Source organism: Lutjanus erythropterus, chromosome 22 (genome assembly GCF_056507025.1).
Source record: "Lutjanus erythropterus isolate fLutEry1 chromosome 22, fLutEry1.hap2, whole genome shotgun sequence".
NCBI lineage: Eukaryota > Metazoa > Chordata > Actinopteri > Lutjaniformes > Lutjanidae > Lutjanus > Lutjanus erythropterus.
The window spans coordinates 24,331,918-24,351,895 of record NC_139338.1 but is presented as its reverse complement, the minus strand read 5'-3'; the positions used below and the strand labels follow the sequence as shown (position 1 = coordinate 24,351,895).

Below are 19,978 nucleotides of genomic sequence, written 5' to 3'. Positions count from 1 at the left end.
CAGTGCCAAGTAGGATACATCAAGCCAATACAGTTCCGTTAAGGAAATACAAAATAAATCTATTGTTTAAAGAAGATCTGTCTCAGTTGTCGGAACTTGAAGTAAAGCACAGAAGCGAGCGTAAAAATAGGTGAAACTATATAATTTTAGTAAATTAAAATGTAATTGGAACTGTTTTGCTGTATTTTCTATTCACAGGGCATTGCCTAACTATGTAGTTTTTATTTTGAAGGCAGCTTCCGGCAAGTTAGAGGATGTTTGCCGCCACCTTTACACTAAACTTTTTGTCTTACCTTTCAGTCGTCTCTAGAAGGGACTCCCACACTCGCAAAAAATCTCGCGAGAGTGACCATTGTAACTCAAACCATGATTTTTCTCTAACCCAAGCCAGGAATCTTTGTCTCTAAATCGTAGAAAATCTCAACCGAAACATTGTCACATTATGTGATGTCCATATCCAGACAGGACCCTAGCTTTCCAACGGTTAGGCCACTTCCTGTCGTGGCCATTTGAGGCGCTGTAGCACGAGCGCTTGTTCGTTGCTCGCGAGGAAGCAGCTAGTAGTGTCTAGAAGGGAACGCTAGAGCCACGAAAGATCTCGCGAGAGTGACAATTTTAACCCAAACGATTATCTTTACTAAACCCTAATCTACTCTGAACCTTTAAATGTTTTAATTAGAGCGTTGTCACATTATGAAAGATGAATTAATTTGTAAAATGTGTACAATGAATGAACAATGTATACAAATCTCACGAGAGTTTCGCAAATCAAGGGTTGTCTTTCCGACACGACCAAAGCAGCGGTAGACGATGTATGGGAATTGTAGTTCTAAGCGAAGTTTAGCAACCGGCTAACTACCAACTTCTGAACGGCTGTCCTCGACTACTGTCGCCTACAACTTCAGAATGCAAAACGGGCTGCGTATAGATGGCGGAGAGCAATGACTGAGGAGTTTGATGAAGATGTGGTTTTTGAGGTTTGTATTCCCGCCGCTTTTTGGTGTCGAAACTTGTATCTGATGCTTTGTCATACCTCCCGAGTTCTGGGGTAACGTTTGGTTCCCGATTCATTGGCTAGCTCGCACAGATAGCGTAGCAAGCTAGTAGGCATGCTAGCTTGACATAAGCAGCCCTGTTGCCATGCATTGACAATCCAAAACAAATCCACATATTTGGCTGGCTGCTAACTGTGTGTCTGCCAAGGAGCTTTGGTGGTCATGAGAGGGGCTGAGCTGGGCTTGTAGTGTGCGCATTGTTGGTGTTTCATCATTACTAGGCTGGTAGTTAGAGGTGGGGTGGGGATGACCAGATCCAATGCGTCGGTTCTGGAAAAAACCTTGACACACGTAGCTACATCTGGATGGTGACAACATGAGCTGCGACTTCGTGTGACAATGCATGTGAGTAGCTTTTAATTGGTTAACATCTATCTGTGCATACAGTGTGCTATGATGGGTGATAGTTGAATACATTTAACAGAGATGCTCTTGTGCAGCTGCCCAGAGAGGCACCAAAACACAGCAGAGGATCAGCAGCTGGGGGGAGAACTGGGTCAGGCATCTTTGGGCAAATTCTAGCACGGGATGTTTCTCCTCCTTTCCGCTTATTTCATGGCTGATTTGGCTGTGAGCGCTCTTTGTTCAGCACTGTTTATACCTCTATGAGAAGATAGGAGTGATGAATTGTGCTTACATTCAGTCCAGTTTCCATGCAGGAGAGAAGGATTAAGAGGAATCTTGTGTGCATGGAGAGGCTCAGAAGACTGTCTCTGTGTCTGCTGATTTACTGATTCACATGTGAAGGCACTTAGTCTTTATAGCATTCCTCCCAGGACAGAAAAGTAAGCTGCATAGATGGAGGAGAGATGGGGGCTGTGGGTGAGGGTGGAGTCTCGACTGGGGCAAAGTAGACTTGCTTGACAAATTGGTGATGGTTTTTCCCTCGCTTATCAGAGTCGGGACACCTTTGGATTCACACTGGGGGAAAAACTAGGGCAAAATCAGGATGAGTGTCAGCTCAACCCACATCAGACTGATGACCCAATCAGCACATTTTCAAATCTTTCGCCTCCTCTTCAACCATCCGGCACTTTTTTATCCGTCTCTCGCTCCCCTTTCCCTCCCTCATCATTTCTCAGCTGCTGCTAAATCTGTCTGACGGTCTCTCTTTCTCTTTGCAGAACTCCCCTCTTTTCCAGTACCTGCATGATCTAGGGCACACAGACTTCGAGGCATGTCCGACTGCATCACAGGAGGAGGAATATGGCGGGCAAGAGGGAGACCTCACCACTCCAGACGAAGATCCTCAGAAAACTTCAGTGAGTGCCTCCCATCCTTGACACAAATATCACTCATTATTTGCTAAACTCTGCTGATCAAGGAGAACTCCACAGACTTGAACATGAAACGTGATAAAATGCATAAAAAGAAATCACATTATTTTGCTCACCCAGTTAATTACAATGCTACAGAACATTTGGACCTGAAAAAACATAAAAGAAGTCATATTTGACAGGTCTTCCCATATCATATCCCACATTTTGTTTAATTTCCCAGTAATCCAATGATATATATTTTTTTACAGTCATGAACACTATGTCAAAGTCATTCTCTTTGGCTTCAGACAGCTGCTTTAAGCACTTTTCCAGTTCTGCTTGAATGAAAGTGAAAGTGAAAAGCTCCAGTGCAAATGTTGACAGAATGGCATGTTCTGTGAAAGCTGCGATACAACTGGTCCACCAGATTCAGGCTGGCTGCCTTTAACAAAAACAAGAGATTTTTGCTCCGGATTTCAGACGTTTGAGGCAGACATCTGTCCATTTTGGGTTTTAGAGGGATTACATTAATAAATTACTCTTGTTGGGAAGCTTTTATTGCACTTGCAGGAATGCAACATGTTGTTGTCAGCTGAGGTTACATTAACTTCACCTGTCTCCCTGCTCTGCTCCGTGTGAATGTGTGGAGAGGCTGTGCCCTCAGTGAGAGTTCAGAGGAGACAAGACAAACTAGTGTGACCTTAAATGAAACCAAAACCAGGTTTTCCACACATTCTAGAAAACCTTGAAAATCTCAGAAATAGTCAACCCATTTTCCAGTCGTGGAAAATCCCTGGAAAATAAGAGAAAAAGTAAAATGTCCTAGAAAATTATTTCAGCATTCTCCTGTTCTCCATTCTCCATTGAAATCTGCAAGGGCTAAGCTGCATTTATGCTACGTTTATGTAGTTTAAGTAGTTTATGAATGAGAGTATTTTGAATAGGCTGCCCTCTGTTATGGTCTGGAAACACTCCTAAGTCACGTCACATGGTAACACCTGTAGGTTGGATGACATAAGAACTTACGTGGTCAACACTCTGGATACTGTAAGTGACATTATCCTTCAAATGTAAATGCTACCCTTGTCACTGTTGGCTGGTAACTATAGTGCTTTAGTTAGCACATTTGGTTGAGTTGCTGAAGTCGACGTGCCTACCAGTTTGTTGCCAGCTTGTTTTGCTTGCAAATGTTTAAGGTGCGTGATTCAACACTGGCTTGGAGCAGTGGTTTCAAATGTGTGTGGGCACTGTTGAGAGAGCTGGATAATAAAGAAGGGGAAGCCAAAACAATAAATGGAAGCCCAACTGTAAGTGAATCAAACCCCATGCAAGAAATATTTTACTTTTATAGCTGTAGCTCACAGTGCTTGTGTCTTGCTTTGTAAAAGACACCGCCCAGTATTTCTAGTGTAGGAGTTAAAGTGCAGCATGATGAATTGATAAGAGTCAGCGGCAGTTAATAAGCCTAGAAAACTCAACTCTAAGATTCAGTCGTACATTTAGGTATTTAATGTTCAGTCTAGAATTGTCACAAAGGGCTTTCCAAAAGTAGATAGAAGAAATATAAATCTAATAATATTAAAACAAGGCAAGAAATCAAAACCAGTAAGAGGAGATAGTAAGAGTAGCTAAATCATTACTGAAACGTCCTGGAAAAGTCTTCCAAAAATCATGTAGAACTGGAAGTAGAAACTTCCCCACTATAATTAAACTATAATTATTATTATGAAGGAATAGAAGGGGAGACACTGGGGGGCAGCCCTAACAAACTTCCATCACTGTTCAGACAATCTGACCCGGGCTGTGAGTGTGTGTGTGTGTGTGTGTGTGTGTGTGTGTGTGTGTTCACCGTTTGCCTTGTGCAGTCAGACAGAAGGTAATTATTTAATTTGATTATTGACTCCAAACTGTAATACACTGGCACACACTCACCCACACACTGTTATGTAGTTTTTGAGCTTCTCTCAGTCAGACAAGACATGGCAACAAGGGCTTCCTACACGCTCATGCAGGTATTTTGAGTTGCTTGTTTTTTCACTCTGCAATCAAACGCAGCTGAGTCCTGTTTAGAAAGAAAACCTCTCTCTTGCATCTCCCTCCCACTGTTGCTTTAATTTTTGAAGAGATAGCTCAAATGCAATTACTGCGACTGTGCTCTGCTTTCTGTCTGACATCATATCTGCCTCTGTGAGCATCTTCTTACAAATTGTGTGTGTGTGTTGCTTATATTCACGTGTGTATGCCTTTTTTTAACGGCTCAGTGTGCGCTTCAGTCAAAGGAACTCGTAAACTTTGAATGAATCTAACCATTGATGACTGCAGATTGAGTTGGCCTGTGATTCATGCAGATGTGTCCTGGGAAGCGTAGGATCACATGGCTTGTCCTCTCCTCAGTCTCCCCCTCCTCTCGCGACGGGAAGTGGCGTTGTGTTTGCTTCGTGCAGGAACTTTCCGTACGTGTCACGCTTCCTCTCTCGTACACTGTTGTTCTAAGGAGGAGGATGAGATATTAGGATGAGGCAGGAAAAGCTTTTGGCTCGTCCCTCGGTGACCAGCTTCCTGCAGCTCAGATAAAGTCGGAGCCGAGGCAAAACATCTTGTCCATGTAGACGGACAGTTTGTCTCTCTTGACATTATCAGTGAAAGGCCAAACTGTTACGGAACATAGCTCACATATGAAAAGTATGAGTGGATATCTTTGACCTGATGTGTTGATATTTTGGAAGTCATTTAAATGAATTTGTGTGTTGAAGCTGGTGAGGTGGGATTAGCTCGAAACGTATGCAAGCGGGATGGAAACCGCAAAGGCTGCTGGTTCAAATCCTCAGACTGGTTTCCAGTTTCATGTGAAACACCAGTACAGGGCTTTTATCATGGTCCCAGGACAGAATTAGTGTAGGTGTGTGAGTCTGAAGTGGACGTTGTTGTTGAGTTGATTTTCCCAAGAGGTGGGCAGTATAGCTGAAGTATCTGTCATGACAAAATGTTAACTTTCAGTCTATAAATAATTTTTGTTAATTTGTAATTATCTATTTTTAAACAAGACCAGGAGAAAAAAAGTTGAAATAAGACAGTTTATTTTGAACTTCACCACTTAATTTAAAGTTATAATGTGTAACAATTCCATATTAGAATGTCTAATATGTTATATGTTTTGTTGAGTTGTATACTTAGATCAGTGGTGCCCAACCCTGGTCCTCAGGGACCCCTGTCCTGCATGTTTTAGATGTTTCCCTGCTCCAACACACCTGATTCAAATGATCAGCTCGTCATCAAGCCTCTGCAGAAGCCTGATAACAGCCTGATCATTTGAATCAGGTGTGTTGGAGCAGGGAAATATCTAAAACATGCAGGACAGGGGTCCCTGAGGACCAGGGTTGGGCACCACTGACTTAGATTATCAAAAATGTTTCTAACAATGGTCAAACCCAGACAAATCTGTAATTTTTTCAAGGTAACAGTGTGTTTCCTTGCTTGCCACTAGTTGCTATAAATTCCAGGAAAACGGGGGATACGCCAGATACATCAGAAGGTGAGGAAGGAAGTCGGCAAAAGTGACTAAACATAACTTATAACGAGACTTTAGTATGACCTCACCCCAGGACATGATTTCTGCCTGAGTCATGTCAGACAGATTTTCACCTGCAATGGTGGTTGTTTTCAAGAAAACAACTCCCATGATCCCACACTCCTTAGTGATGTCCTCAAACTATCAGCAGACCTTAGATATTGTCTTTGAATTACCCACTTTATTTTATCAAGGCACACAGGGAATGATTTTAATGGTAACACAACCATTAAAAACTCATGCAAATAATTAAATTTACACAAATAAATAAAAATAAATGAGGACAAGTGAATGATCTCACCTTGGCAGGCTGACCTGTCTTTTTCATTAACAGTTTCCTCACCGTTTGCTCTCATGTCCTCACTTCATGCTATTTCTGTTGTTGTGTCACATGTCGATGGTGCAGCTGATCATCACACTTGTTAAATGATTGGCTATTTGCATGTTACTTGTTATTATCAAGGGATATGATAGGCTGTTTATGAGCCAGGGAGTATTTGTTATGTGCTTTCATAGCATTTTGCATTTAAGTGAAACTACAGAATGATTTTCTTATTGCAACTGATAAAGTATCTACTGCTGATACATGGCACTATTACTTTATTGAGCTGGCGTTATTTTCCCTAAATAAATAAAGGTTGAAAAAAGAAGGTATCTTTCATGCTGAGAGACGTGAGACGAAAGACATTAATAACCTCATTTGGTTATTTCTTTATAATATTGCTTAAAGAAAATAATCATAAATGTACTAGAGCTGCAGCGATTAATCTGTATTAACTGACTGTTAAATTAATTGCCAACTACCTCGATTGAAAATGTCGGGGAAATAATCAACAGAATAATCGATAACAAAATAACTGTTAGTTGCAGCCTTAAAATATACTTTAAAGAATTGCTCGTAATCAGCACAGGGCTTCAACTGACAATAATTTTTGGTGCTTTAAACCAGTATGTAAACTGGTGCAGTACATACTGATTCTCACCTTCTCAGATCTCCCCTCTCCTCATCGTTGTGTTAAGTATTCATGCTTTTAGGGCCGCAGCTGATGATTATTTTCATTATTGATCAATCAGTTCTTTGTATCATCTATAAAATGTGACAGAGCCCAGAGCAAAGTCTTCACATTGCTTGTTTTGTCAAACCAAAACCCAGAAATATTTGCAATGTTTGCAATCATATAAACCAGAGGAAATCAGCATTTTTTTTCATTTGAGAAGCTGGAAGCAGAAGCATTGATTTGCTTAATAAGTGACTTTAAGGACTGATAAAAATCCAGCAACCCTCTTGCAAATCCACAACTTGATGTTTCTACATTTACATTTTCAGTGTTAATTATGGCGCTTCAGAGGTCCTATTAGGTGGTTTTTGTTACCTTTTGACAGGCTAACTGTTTCCCTCCGTTTCCAGTCTTTGTGCTAAGCTATGCTCTTGTCTTTGGCTTTGTATTCAATCGCCAGACATGAGAGTGGCATCAAGCTTTTTGTCGAACTCCCATCAAGAAAGACAGAAACAGAACATTTTTAAATTATAAATCCTGAGACTGACTCATTCACTATTATTATAACATTAGTTTAGAAACGGCAAACTGTGTTTCTTTCAGTCGATTTTCATACTAACATCTGCACTTCAATTCAGCAGAAATTTTGGCCAATTTCAAATGCCAATAGCACGCCATTGGATAGAGATACAGACAAAATGCACCGATTGAAACACCTATTGAAAGATGAAGTACTGAAGAGTAAATTCGTCTATAGTTTTGATTTTGTTGATGAATAGTTTTTCGACTGTGTTCCAAAGATGACATGTTGAAAGTTTGGCTTTTTCTGCATCACAGCACAGAGGCTGGTCACGGCTATTTCAAATGCCATTTGCAGTCCACAGGAGAGGATTGGAGACAAAATGAAAAAAGCTATTGAGAGCTAAGAGATTACAGATTTGAGTAGAACAAGTTTGTATTGTTAAAATTTTTAGAAGATTTATTTAGCAACAAATCATAAAGTATTAAAAGCATTAAACCCATGACATATTTCAACAAATTGGACAACAAAAACATTAGAAATTGGTATAAATGAATTATTGACACAAATGAGAGATTAGACTTTCATTTTAATTACAATGTTTGTACTTAAATTGGGGCAGTAAATATTAAAAAAATGATTGGAAAGAGGATTTCATGGGCATGATTTGAAATTTTACCCAAAATGAACTTGCTATCATCTGTGCTGAGCGAGTCCTCTCCTTCACATAATAGTAGAAATGAGTTCAGTGTGTGGAAGCTGGAGTGTGTGACAGCAGGAGACTACTGATGAGCAAGAACTGACTGTACCAGGATATTATACACCATGACTCGAGAGTACGGGCATATGTGAGTTAATCTGTACATGGTTTACATCATCTCCGCTGTAGTATCGAGTGGGATTAACGGCTTTGATGCTACAGAGAAGAGCGAACAGAGTTGTGGCCTACTTTGAGGACTGATGCTCAGTCTCCAATCAGTAATCAATACTACTGCAGCCTTTAGACTAATAACGCTTGTGCTTTACCCCCGAGAGCGGGGTCAGTTCGCAGGCTGCCCAGTCTGAATCAATAACCAATGTGTCTGCTGTGAACTGGAGCACACACTCTTCACGGGATGCTGTGACGCTGTTTTCTGCAGGATTTTCATTTCATAACTGTAACGTTAAGCACTCATTCTTAAGAAATGGAACAAAACTGTATTTTTAGGGGGTTTCAGAGGGGAAACATGATCATAATAGGATATTTTTACACCTATGTTATCAGTAGGTATATTTTGTTTTAGAGTTTTTTATTGTTTGAAGTTGTGAATTCTTCTCTGGGACCAGGGTGTTTTCTATATTGACCAAAAAATGGTGTTGGAGTGTTTTTAGGTAGGACTGATTTGTCTCACTTCTCAAGAATGGGTGTGACATAAAAATAATGGATGTGTGTCATTATAAAAAACCTTAACAAACATCTTTCAAAATAAGTCCTATTTCTAAACAAAGCATTCACGGACGCCACAAAATCCTCTAAGCAGATTAGTGAATAGTAGATCCTATTCATGATTGGGAAATTACACAGTTTGGATTTCTTATTAAGCTCTTAGCACTTGCAAGAAACACTTGCAACATTTGGAACAGCCTGAGGTTTGTTAGGCAACTAAATGTCAGCGCACTTTAAAATGTGAAGTGTCACTCTGGTTGTGGGTCTGTCTTGTTTACAGAGGGAGTCCACGGCGCTGGGAATGACTTGTGTGTGTCTGTTTTTGTGTAGTGTCTGTAATGAGAGATGTACAAACTTGTTTTATTTTCTGGAACAAAAAGAATCCTTCCTGTCCGTCTGTCAGACATGTATTTTGAAACAATAAAAGCCTGCGTTTTATTGATGCCAAAAATGTAAACATTCAGTTATAACATCAAAATGGGACTTCAACAAACAGAAGCATTTATGTGGTTTTTGTGCCACAGAAGAGCTATATAAGACCCAGGAGAGAGTGTTTTTACAAACACACATTGCACTCATTGTTGTTGCCTGAAAGAGTTCGTCTCCTGGGATACTCCTTTGAACCATGAGAGCACACAGTTGTTATTTAAAGGGATAGTTTGGATTATTTGAAGTGGGGTTGTATGAGGTACTAATCCATCGTTGGTGTGTTACCTACAGTAGATGGTGGTCGACACGCCCCCAGTTTGGAAAAGCAGCAGGAGGACTGGTGTAGGAAGCTAAGCAATTAAACTGCTGTGGACGGGCTCAGCAGCAAAATGTATTTTAGTCACTTAAAAAAAATCAAGATCGCTTGAAGTATAAACTACTTTTAGAATATTTTCAGTGCTTTACTTTGCTGTCAGACTGTCCTTTTTGCCAGGAAACCACTGTTGTATGAGCCAAATATCGCTCTCTCCAAGCAAACCAGACTCCTTTGTGAAAATGATGATTTTCTTCCCCTCACAGAACACAGGAGCTGCTGCAGTTAGTTTGTGGTATGTTGAGACTTTTAAAACACCAAAGTCACACAATAACACAAACAAACTTACAGATGGAGGCAGTGAGAGACCAGAAACTCCTGTGTTCTGTGAGGAAAAACTGCTGTTTTTGACAAAAGAATTTGGTTGGTTTGGAGAGAGTGATATTTGGGTTATGATAACCAGCAAAGTAAAGCAGTGAAAATATTGTAACTATAGAGGACACTTCAGCTGATACTGGTTTATGTTGGTGGACCTTTTTTAGATGTCTAAAATACCTTTTGTTGCTGACCCTGTCCAATCCAAATTAAACTGAAAATAATTTCAGAAAAATTCTGGCAAGGTAGCACTCTTCTGAACAGCTTTGTAGATTAATTCACATATTTGAAGACTGATACTGTCAAATATGGACAAAATATTCAACTTATGTAACTGTGAGGCAGAGGGTGTCCTGAAATTAGAAAACGTTGCAGCTCTAATATACTGTTTCTGAAGCGACTTCCTTGATGGTACTCATCTCCTCTCCTCCAAAACTGGGGGCATGATGACTGACATCTACTGTAGGTAATACACTGACTAAGTACCTCATATAAGCCCACTTCAAATAATCTGAAGGATCCCTTTAATGAATGTTTGATTCCTGTGAAATGAACCCAAGATGGATGAAGAAAATTAAAATAATTGAAAGACTTGCAGGTGAATCATTTTGTATTTTTATCTGGAATATATCTCATTTTTACTGATCCACTGGGGCTGCATCAGGGCATAAAATAATGGAAAGCGCTGCATAAAACTGGAATGGAGCCGTTGCTTAATTGACTGAAGTACAACCTTTTCCCCTGTGTGTGGTTTGCAGGGAGGACGCTTATGGAGACTGGCTGAAGCCTTGTGGAGATGGAGTCCGATTCACCAGGCGGCTGCATCTCGTAAGCTGGGCCAGCAGCTGGTAGGTAGAACCGGAAACGGAGAGGAATGCTGGCACTGAAACCAGCACCTATTTTCTCAGGCATCTTTTCTTGACTGAGCGCCATTTTTCACGTGTTTATGTTTTCTTGTAGGACTGCGTGTTCGGCCAGTACTCGGTGAGGTGCATTCTGGACCAGGACGTGCTGCTGCAGGAGGATGTGGAGCTGATCGAGCTGTTAGACCCGAGTCTGCTCACCCTCGGCTCGACGCCCTCTGGCTCATCCAGCCGAGCGAGCACCCTGCCCAGACCGAGCCTCATTGCCCAACCTTCCCTATGGTACGTTGTTAGGAAAGAAACACACAGAGCTGTACAGTGGATGGTAGCGAAATAATTGGCTCAACAGAGAATATAAGGCAATCCAATACAACAACACCGACACAAACACCATGAACTCAAAAACAAGGAGTGACCCCATGACCTAAACATATAAATTCTGATACTTGGATGGAAAAGTTTCTAAAGAAATGTATCTACTGCATGTCAAATTTGGCCCTTTAATATCACCCCTACAGGGATCTAAACTATCAAATGAAAAGTTGTTGCACTAATCAAAATCCCCTCGTGTTCTCCTCACTCAGGGACATGGCTGGCCTGGTCGGCCTGGCCGCAGTGCTGCTGGGTCTCTGCTCCGCATCTGACGGCCTGTGGTCGCTGGCTGCAGCTCCGTGGGGCCTGGCGCTGCTGGGCTGGGTGGGGCTGAGGGGGGTCATGCTGTGGAGACAGGGCCGCATGCAGAGAGCCGTCCACGCGCGGGCCACGCAGCTCCAGACCCTCGTCCACAACAGCAAGACCCTGACGGGACTGTCTCGCAAAGCCCTTCGGCTGGTGCAGGAGACGGAGGTCATCTCCAGAGGTTTCACCCTGTAAGTGAGCTCGTTTTTTGTCCACCTACGCACATATCACCCAATCACATGATGCTAATGTGCGTTTCTTATCACGTCTCCAACTGTCACCGCCTGGTTCAAGCTTGCTCAGTTAATTCACTCTTTGGTGGCAGTACATTAGTTGACTTTCCTCCTCAGGTGTCTAGTGGTGTTTTATTATTTATGTTAGCACTTATTTTAGATCACTGTCTGCTGTCTGTCTATGTGTAGATTTAGCATCGTCTGTAGTAAAACACTGTTTATCTAGCATAACACTTCAATTAGAGAAATAGTTTTTGGGAAATTGACTTATTGATTTTGTTGTTGAGACTAAGATGACAAGATCAATATCACTCTCCCGTCTGTATGGTAAGGACTATATTTTTTATTATAAAGCTAGCAGCCAATTAGCATAGCATAATGACTGGAAATGGGGAAACCATTGGCGTGTGCCCAGTTTCACAAACCACCTAAAGTTTAACCTAATATTTCTCTAAGCTACCTGCAAAATTGCTAATGCTAACACATCTCCCCTCTCTAACAATTTGTTGGCACTGCTCATGGTGTCCAGTGGGTTTTCTGTGTCCTCAGTCTCTTCAATTAACAAATTAAATCGTTGTCTTATATTCTGGAATTAACATGATTTTGTCCTATTTTTGGTTATGTGCACCTTAAACAAATGAGATACGTTGTGTTAAATACTGAGCTTTTGAGGTGCTGATAGGTGGATTTAGTTACTTTTGGACAGTCGTGTTCGCTGTTTCCCCTTTTTCCAGTGTCTTTGCAAGGCTAAGCTAACTGGCTGCATATTTTCTGCACAGGTATGAGAGTGCTACTGATCTTGGGCAAACAAAGAAAGCCTATTTCCCAAAATGTGGAGCTACTCCTTTAAAGAGAAAATTTGGCACTTTTCTTGTGGATGTCCAGTCAAATTTGATGGTAAATGTAGTCAGTTGAAGGAATAAATCCATTTACTTGGAAAGCTGTGTTTTCCTGCTGCAAAATCTGTTGCTCTTCCCATATGCAGCGACATCACTGGATGCAGGAAGAACTACAGGATATTCCAGCTTAGATTTCTAGTCTCTGCCTCTGGATAGCCAGGAGGCCTACAAGAGGGGATTTTTTACATCACCCAACGCCATGTTCTGGACAACAAAGTAATAGCTTTCGGCTTGGTTTGTGATATATGGGAACATTGGTGTGGGAGTCAGATCTCAGCTTTCTTGATAAACATGCACTGAGGAATTTGTTGCTTCAGTTGACTACAGTTGCCATCAACATTGACTATATATTCAAATGAAAAGTGCCAGTTTTCCCCTATGGTAGCATGTCACGTCGTCATGTTCGTTAACACTCCTGTGCAGTGTTCATGTCTGAATCGTCTCAGTTCGTCGGTGTCGTCTTTAGTGATGTGTTGTTCTGTGTTGTGTGTGCCCCCCTGCCTCTTTGGGACGTCTCCACAGTTGTATCACATTTCACTTGTCAAGTTTGCTCGACAGGGTGAGTGCGGCCAGCTCCTTTAGCAGGGCGGGGCCAGGGGCGATGCCACGGGGACAGCAGCTCATCGGACTGAGGAAGGCCCTGTACCGGGCGCTCCGCTCGGCCTTCAGAGCCTCACGTAGAGCCACCTGTCACATGCTCAAGGCATATCCTTAACCTTAAGATAAAGACTTGTATCTATTGGTCAGGGATAGTGGAGTCAGTGGAGTCAGATTTAAATACATCATTAGGTTCTTGTCTTTTGAGGTTAACAGCTGCATTTCAAATAATGTGTGTTTTTGTGTGGTAATTATGAATCAAAGACAGGTACACACATTGTTCTCGTCCTTAACCCCTTCAAACGTTCCCTCTGAACTCTGAGATCGACAATGTGACCAACTACGTGTCTGCGGTGCCTCTGAAGGAGCTCGGGCTCGGCCTGGGCATCGAGCACCTGGGTGACGAACAGGCCCAGGAGCTGACGGATGACTACAGCCTGCCTGCCCTGAAGGTAAGGCCTGAGGGTAAACCTGGGGCTACTGGTTCATGGGTGGACGCTTGTTCAGGAGTGAAAAGGCAAACCATAACAATACAGGGAGTGTTCAGTCCGCAGCCCTTTTAATGTTCTGTTTTTGAATGTGGCTGTAAAAGTGTAAGCAAGCATCCTTCATGAAGACCAGTATCTTAGAGAACATTTTGAGAAATCTGCTTCATAGTTGTTTTTTTTTGCCAAGCTTTACATTAAAAGATTGATACTACTCTCCTGGCATGATAGGGATATGATCTTCTCATTTAAGTCTTAACAAGAAAGTGAAGTATTTGTATTAAAAGCTTAGAATTAATTAACTTTATTCACTTCTCTGCTGTTCATCTGTAAGCTCGGTATCTTGCAGACACTTAAAGTTTTGTCTGTTTAAGAGTGTCAGAGCTTTCAGTAGGGTGATAGTGTTACACAAAAGCACGAACTAACCTCATTTTAGCTTCTGGGCCCCTATTACAGAAACTTCTTATCTTAAGTCTTCAGAGAAGAAGAGTCTAAGATAGGTTTGGTATTATAGAAGTAAATCCTCCTGTTACCTAGCAACCGACACTACTTTTCTCATATTACTAAGATAAATATCATTGTAACCATTGTTTTTTTTTTATCATTGAAACATGCTGAAACATACAGAAAATGGGGCACTGATCTGCAGGTCACTGCAAGACTTGTAGGTTTTTATAACATCTGTAGCAAAATACAAATATTTTCTTTTTGGGAAATTTACAATAATGATAACTCACGATGTAAAAGAAAGAGTGAGCTGAGAAAGCAGACAGTTTCCGTCATATGTGGCATCAATTGTGTTGAAGCCATAAAAGAGTAGCTATACACAATAACAAGTTAAGTAATACTAATCTCTCCTTATTACAGAACATGTTGACGAGAACATAATGACCAACTGATTACAAGGTGTCAGCCAAGTTTTTAACTGGTTATGAAACAATTTAATTTTCCAGTGAGTAGTGGATTATACTGTTAAAAAGAAGTAGGAGGAGATTTTTAAATCAGAATTACCATGGTAGCCAAACAGTTAAGATAGGATCTGCAAGTTTGGAAGTTTCTGTAATATGACCCCTGATGTGAAGGGATTAAAACCAGCAACAGCTAACAGATAAAAATCTCAGTCAAAGAAAGGAATGGTGCTGGTATGATTAAGAAATGTTCTTTGTGCTCCTGCAGATGCTGTTCCAGCTGTGGGTGGGACAAAGCTCTGAATGTTTCCGTCGACTCGCTCTTCTCCTGTCGCCCCGAAGAATAGAGGAGCCAGAGGAGGACGGACCCAAAGGAGACGCCTCCTCTCCTCCTCCTCCTCCTGCCCCGCTGCTGTACCGGTCCATCGCCGCGGTGACCGAGCCCCTCCATCACGCTCTGGCCAGCTGCCTCGGGGAAGTGCAGCGCAGCTACGACTTCCACCGACACTTCGAGACCCAGGTGAGGACGACGTGCTCCGACAGGACGGGGAGAGCCAGGGAGAAATGCCGAGAGCTCAACACTCTGCACACCTCCATCCGAAGCCTGCAGCTGCATCTCAAGGCCCTGCTCAGCGAGTGAGACACACACACACGCTCACACACATTCCTGACTGTCCTCATTCTACACTTCCCATAAGATGAGATGAGACTTTAATGACCAGTGTGGGGAAACTGGGTCATTCCACCAAAACCCAACTATAAAACTAAACTTAGATCCAGCTTTTTGCACTTTGTTTCATGTTGTAGTAACATAATGTAACCTAGTGTCTCCTGCTTAAAATTTCACTTTCAATCTGAAATTTCTCTTTCAATCTGCACTGTCAACATTCCTCCTCCTCCTCTTCTGTTTTCAATGTCATCAGGATGATCATCCTGGAGGACGACCTGGAGAAGCTGATGGTGTCCAAGGAGCCGACGGAGCTGACGTTCGAGGGCTACCAGGATCTCAGCGACCGGCTGCACCAGCTGCAGCCTCACATGCAGGCCAGCACCGGCTGCTGGGAGGACACCATCAGCCAGGTGGAGCGCATGCTGAGACGGGCCAACGCCTGTCCAGGTGAGCGGGGTTGAACACACACACGCGCACTCAAAACCCACTGATATTAAAATACTCTGAATGTGTTCCTGTTTTCTCTTAAATCGATGCCTCACCTCACATGTTTTCCTGTATTTCTCATTGTGCCTTAAAATATATACAATACAGAACAGTGACACCCCCTTTAGTAGTATGTTAGTTTCCATATTTACACAGGGCCCTTATATAGCACAGACTTCCTCCTTCCTTTACCATGACTCAAGACTATTGCCGGTCATGTAGGAAGTAGGTCCTTCAGACTGGAGGTCAAGAAACAGACCAATCAGAGCAGAGTACCTGACACAGTGACCGAGCTCCAATAACAAACTGCTGAAGTCATCTGTTTGTTTTTCTTTGTTGTTGTTGTAATAACGTCAGTCATCACCATCTCTGCAGGTAATGCTGAGGGTCTGGAGCAGTGTGGTACCCCTGTAGCTGAGATTCCTGCTCCTCCTCCGTCCTACCCGTTGATCCTGGACAGAGACCCCGTGCCAGAAGAGCTGGTAAGATGAAACGTCCACCTTCCACTTCACATCTTGCATTGTGCCCTTCCATTTACCCCATTAACTTGTCTCAGTCATTCACCATCTCCTGTGTGCTTTTAAAGTTTCCCTGTCGTGCTTTTGATTCCTTTGCACCAGGAGTGGGAGGCCTATGTGTCCGACTCAGATTCTGATGGCGAGGGCAGAGGGTCCTGGCCTGACATGCTGTCACCGGAGGAACGGGAGCGGCAGCGGCGGGAGAGGGAGGAGTCCCGTCGCGTCCTGTCAGAGCTCAAAGCTGTGCTGGGCTTCCGCGCGTCAGAGGGGGAGAGGATGAAGAGGAAGCAGCTGCTCTTCAATGACCAAGGTCTGCACTGACCCGTGTCATCTCTGATGAATCAGGGTGTTTTTTTAATTAGAAAGATTTTTTTCATGTGTTGTCAGTCTGTAGATGCAATATCAAAGCAACAAAGCAACCTTATGAAGTATGAATTTGAATGACTTGGGAACAAATATGACATAATTCAACGTTGCACTTTATTTTACAGTACACTAAGAAGATGTAAGAAGCTGTACATTGTATTAAATTACAGGGAAAAGAGATAATATGTACTTTATTAGACAGTATTTGACCTTTTACTAGATTCTTATTAGACTTTATTAGAGGGCAATTAGAGTCACAAATTATAACAGAACTGTACTGTAAACTAAAAAAGTAAAAGTAAAAAAGTTTATTTTAAAATGACAAAGAAAAGCAGCAAATCCTCAGAATTTAAAAAGTTAGAACCAGCGTTTTTGCTGTTTTTTCTTTTGATATTTTTGTTGAAAAATGACTGATGTGATTAATCAGTTATCAAAATAGCTGGAAATTACATTATTATATTAAGCAAATTATATTAAAACTGGAAATCAATGCATCAATAAATTATTTATTTCTTCTTCTTCTTTCTTGCAGCTGCGGCGACTCCTTCAGCTCACACAGAGAGTTCAGATCCCGCCTCAAAGCCGTCAGATGCTGCAGCCTCTCTGGGATCAGTAGAAACTGGTGATGAAGAGGGAAACCACCTCTCAGAGTGCCCGGCAGGAAACGGTGGGGAGGAAGAGGAAGGAAGAGAGGGCAGGGCGAGGCCTGACCCCTCTGCAGAGCCGGTGACGGAGTTCAGCTGTGGTTTGGAGGCGAAGGAAGGGGACCTGGGAGGAACGTCGGTCTGCACGAGAGGAGGGGGAGGAGCGTCAGAGCTGCACCAATACGACGGCGTCCTGGAGGAGGGCGAGGGCCAGAACGGTCTGGACTGCTTCCTGAACCCCAAAGTCCCAGCTGTCTCTGTGATGGACAGACTGACGGAGATCCACGGCTCAGAGGCTCTCAGCTTCAGCTCCGCCATCGCCGCTCAGGTGGCGGCGCGCTCACACTCGCTCATCAACATGGAGGAGCAGACGTTCGGAGATGACGAGGAGGAGGAGGAGGATGAAGAGTGACAGACGAGCCCCTGAGAAGGACTAAAAAAGAAACCCCGCTGCTTTAACCGAGCACTGAGCAGAGACTGTATTTATGTCTGATTGTCTTTTATCGGTGGGTCTGTGTTCCATCTTAACTGTCTCTGGTGTGGAGGTATCTCACATTTACGCCACTCTCTATCACCCATCCGTCCATGTTACTGTGCATTACCCACAATTCTTACTGCTCTTTTGCTGTTTAAACTCAGGTACCAGAACCACTAAAACAAAAATCTGACCTTACAGTGTTGAGGTCAGAAGACCAGAATGTCTACAGTTTACTTGGTGACATCCACATAGTGTATATTGTTCACAATCGCTCAGTAGATGTGGAAACTACGATTGTAAGAAACAAGTGATTGGCTCCATATATTTAAAAAAAAAAACAGTGTAATAATGTCTAATAGGGTTCTTTGAGAATCTTTTTTTAATTGCAGGTTTCTCATAAGTTGCTGTAATCAAAGCACTTCAATCTGAGTTACTGTGAGGAAATTATGGGCTGGAGGAGTGGAAAGGTTGAGAGCATCATTCTGAGATGACAGCGGGAATTTACCCTCCCTGTGTCTCACCCCTCTGTCAGCTTCTCCTTTCCCGTTTCCTGTACTTGGATATGCTATATGCTAGGCTCATCTTTCTTGAAAAGAAAACCAAGATGGTTAAAAGATGTTGCTGGGAGACCTGTAAAAGAGACATGCAGGCATAGCTAGCTAGCTATTCGACTTCAGTTGGTTTTGCTAACTTCAAGGACCAGCGTGTAGGAATTTGTGGGATCTAGCCATGAAGTTGCAGATAGCAAACACTTTGCCTTACGGAGTGTATGGGATAATCTATGCTGGCTGCAAAACTAAAAAAAAAAAAAGTGAAAGGTGCTATCTAGAGCCAGAGTTCGGTTTGTCCGTTCTAGGCTACTGTACAAACATGACGGTTCAACGTGGTGGCCTCCATGGAAGAGGATCTGTAGATATTAACAGTTAATTCTAAGGTAATAATAGCACAACATTTCTTATTTTCAGGTAATAATACACTAATGAAAACGTTCTCATGAATATTATCTTCCATTTCTGCCATATTCTGCAAAAAAAAAAAAAAAATCCCTGTAAATCTTACACACTGGACCTTTAAGATTTGACTGTATATATGTCTCTTTTACAGGTCTCCCAGCAACATTGAGCACTTAACTTTAAAATTTAGTTGTTGTTTTTTTTTAACAGAGACAAGCCATAGCAAATGTAAATACAGGAAAAAGAAAAGGAGAAAGTTGACTGCGGGACTTAGGAAGGGTGAAGTTAACTGTGCTCAGATGGAATGTGAAGACAGACGCAATCAGGTGCAAATTTGTCTGCCTGATTTTGAAACATTTTATGTTGAGTGAAAAAATGCAAGCTTATCCAGGGGCTTCATGAAACGTACAGAGATTAGGGGAAAGGTGAGAGACTGGAGGGAAATAACAGGAAGAACCAGAGTTTCTGGTGAGTTGTGATCCGAATAAACACAGACACACTAATCACAGACATGTTGTTGTGTCCGTTGCTAGTTTACAGCTAACATCTGTAACATTTCAGTTGGTCAGTGGTGGAAGAAGTATTCAGATCCTTTATGTCAATAAAAGTAACTAACTTACCAAAATGTTTAAAAAACTGTGTTACAAGTAAAGTCATGCAAAGTCAGAATTCAACTTAATCTAATTATTGCCAGCAAAATGTAGCAGAAGCATTAAAAGTACTTGTTATGCATAAAAGGCCATTCAGAGTGTTTTTAAAACAAACAAACCTTTTAAAGATTATGGCTTTTTTGGAATTTCAGGGGCTCAAAATTCTACTTCAGTGGAAGATGTGGTACATATCTTGAAGTCTAAATCATTCTGAGGTAAAATGATGGAAGTTAAAATGACCAATCATAAGACTGGAGTCTGGTATCTTTGAGGAGTGTGATATAACAATATGTACACTTTATTTCGAATATTGTCGCCACTTTCCCTTGTCATCAGACAGCCTTTTCTGATGGGAAACTGCTGTATATAAACGAAATATTGCTCTCTCCAAAGCCACCAGACTCCTTTGGCAAAAACGATAATTTTACTTCATGGAACACGGGAGTTACTGACCTACAGAAAAAAAATCAGTCAGTTACTTTTCTCTGTAATTGTTGGCTTTGGTGAACTAATAGGTTAGTCTGGATTCACCAAAGTCACTCAGTAACAGAAGCAAACTAACCAGTTGAGGCAGCGGTAGATGAGCAGCTGCTGTGTTCTGTGAGGT

The 19,978-nt window shown here is 42.0% G+C and overlaps 1 protein-coding gene across 1 annotated transcript; it reads left to right on the top strand.

Annotated features, from left to right (window-relative positions):
• Positions 1-666: 666 nt before the first annotated feature.
• On the top strand, positions 667-18,092 carry vezt (vezatin, adherens junctions transmembrane protein). The gene is given in 13 exon segments (XM_084711255.1): positions 667-977; positions 2,180-2,317; positions 10,702-10,791; positions 10,904-11,088; positions 11,391-11,675; positions 13,163-13,321; positions 13,518-13,665; positions 14,875-15,242; positions 15,530-15,723; positions 16,138-16,244; positions 16,383-16,590; positions 17,179-17,698; positions 17,700-18,092. Coding segments are annotated over 13 exon segments (2,466 nt in total). The 5' UTR covers positions 667-941; the 3' UTR covers positions 17,728-18,092.
• Positions 18,093-19,978: the final 1,886 nt, after the last annotated feature.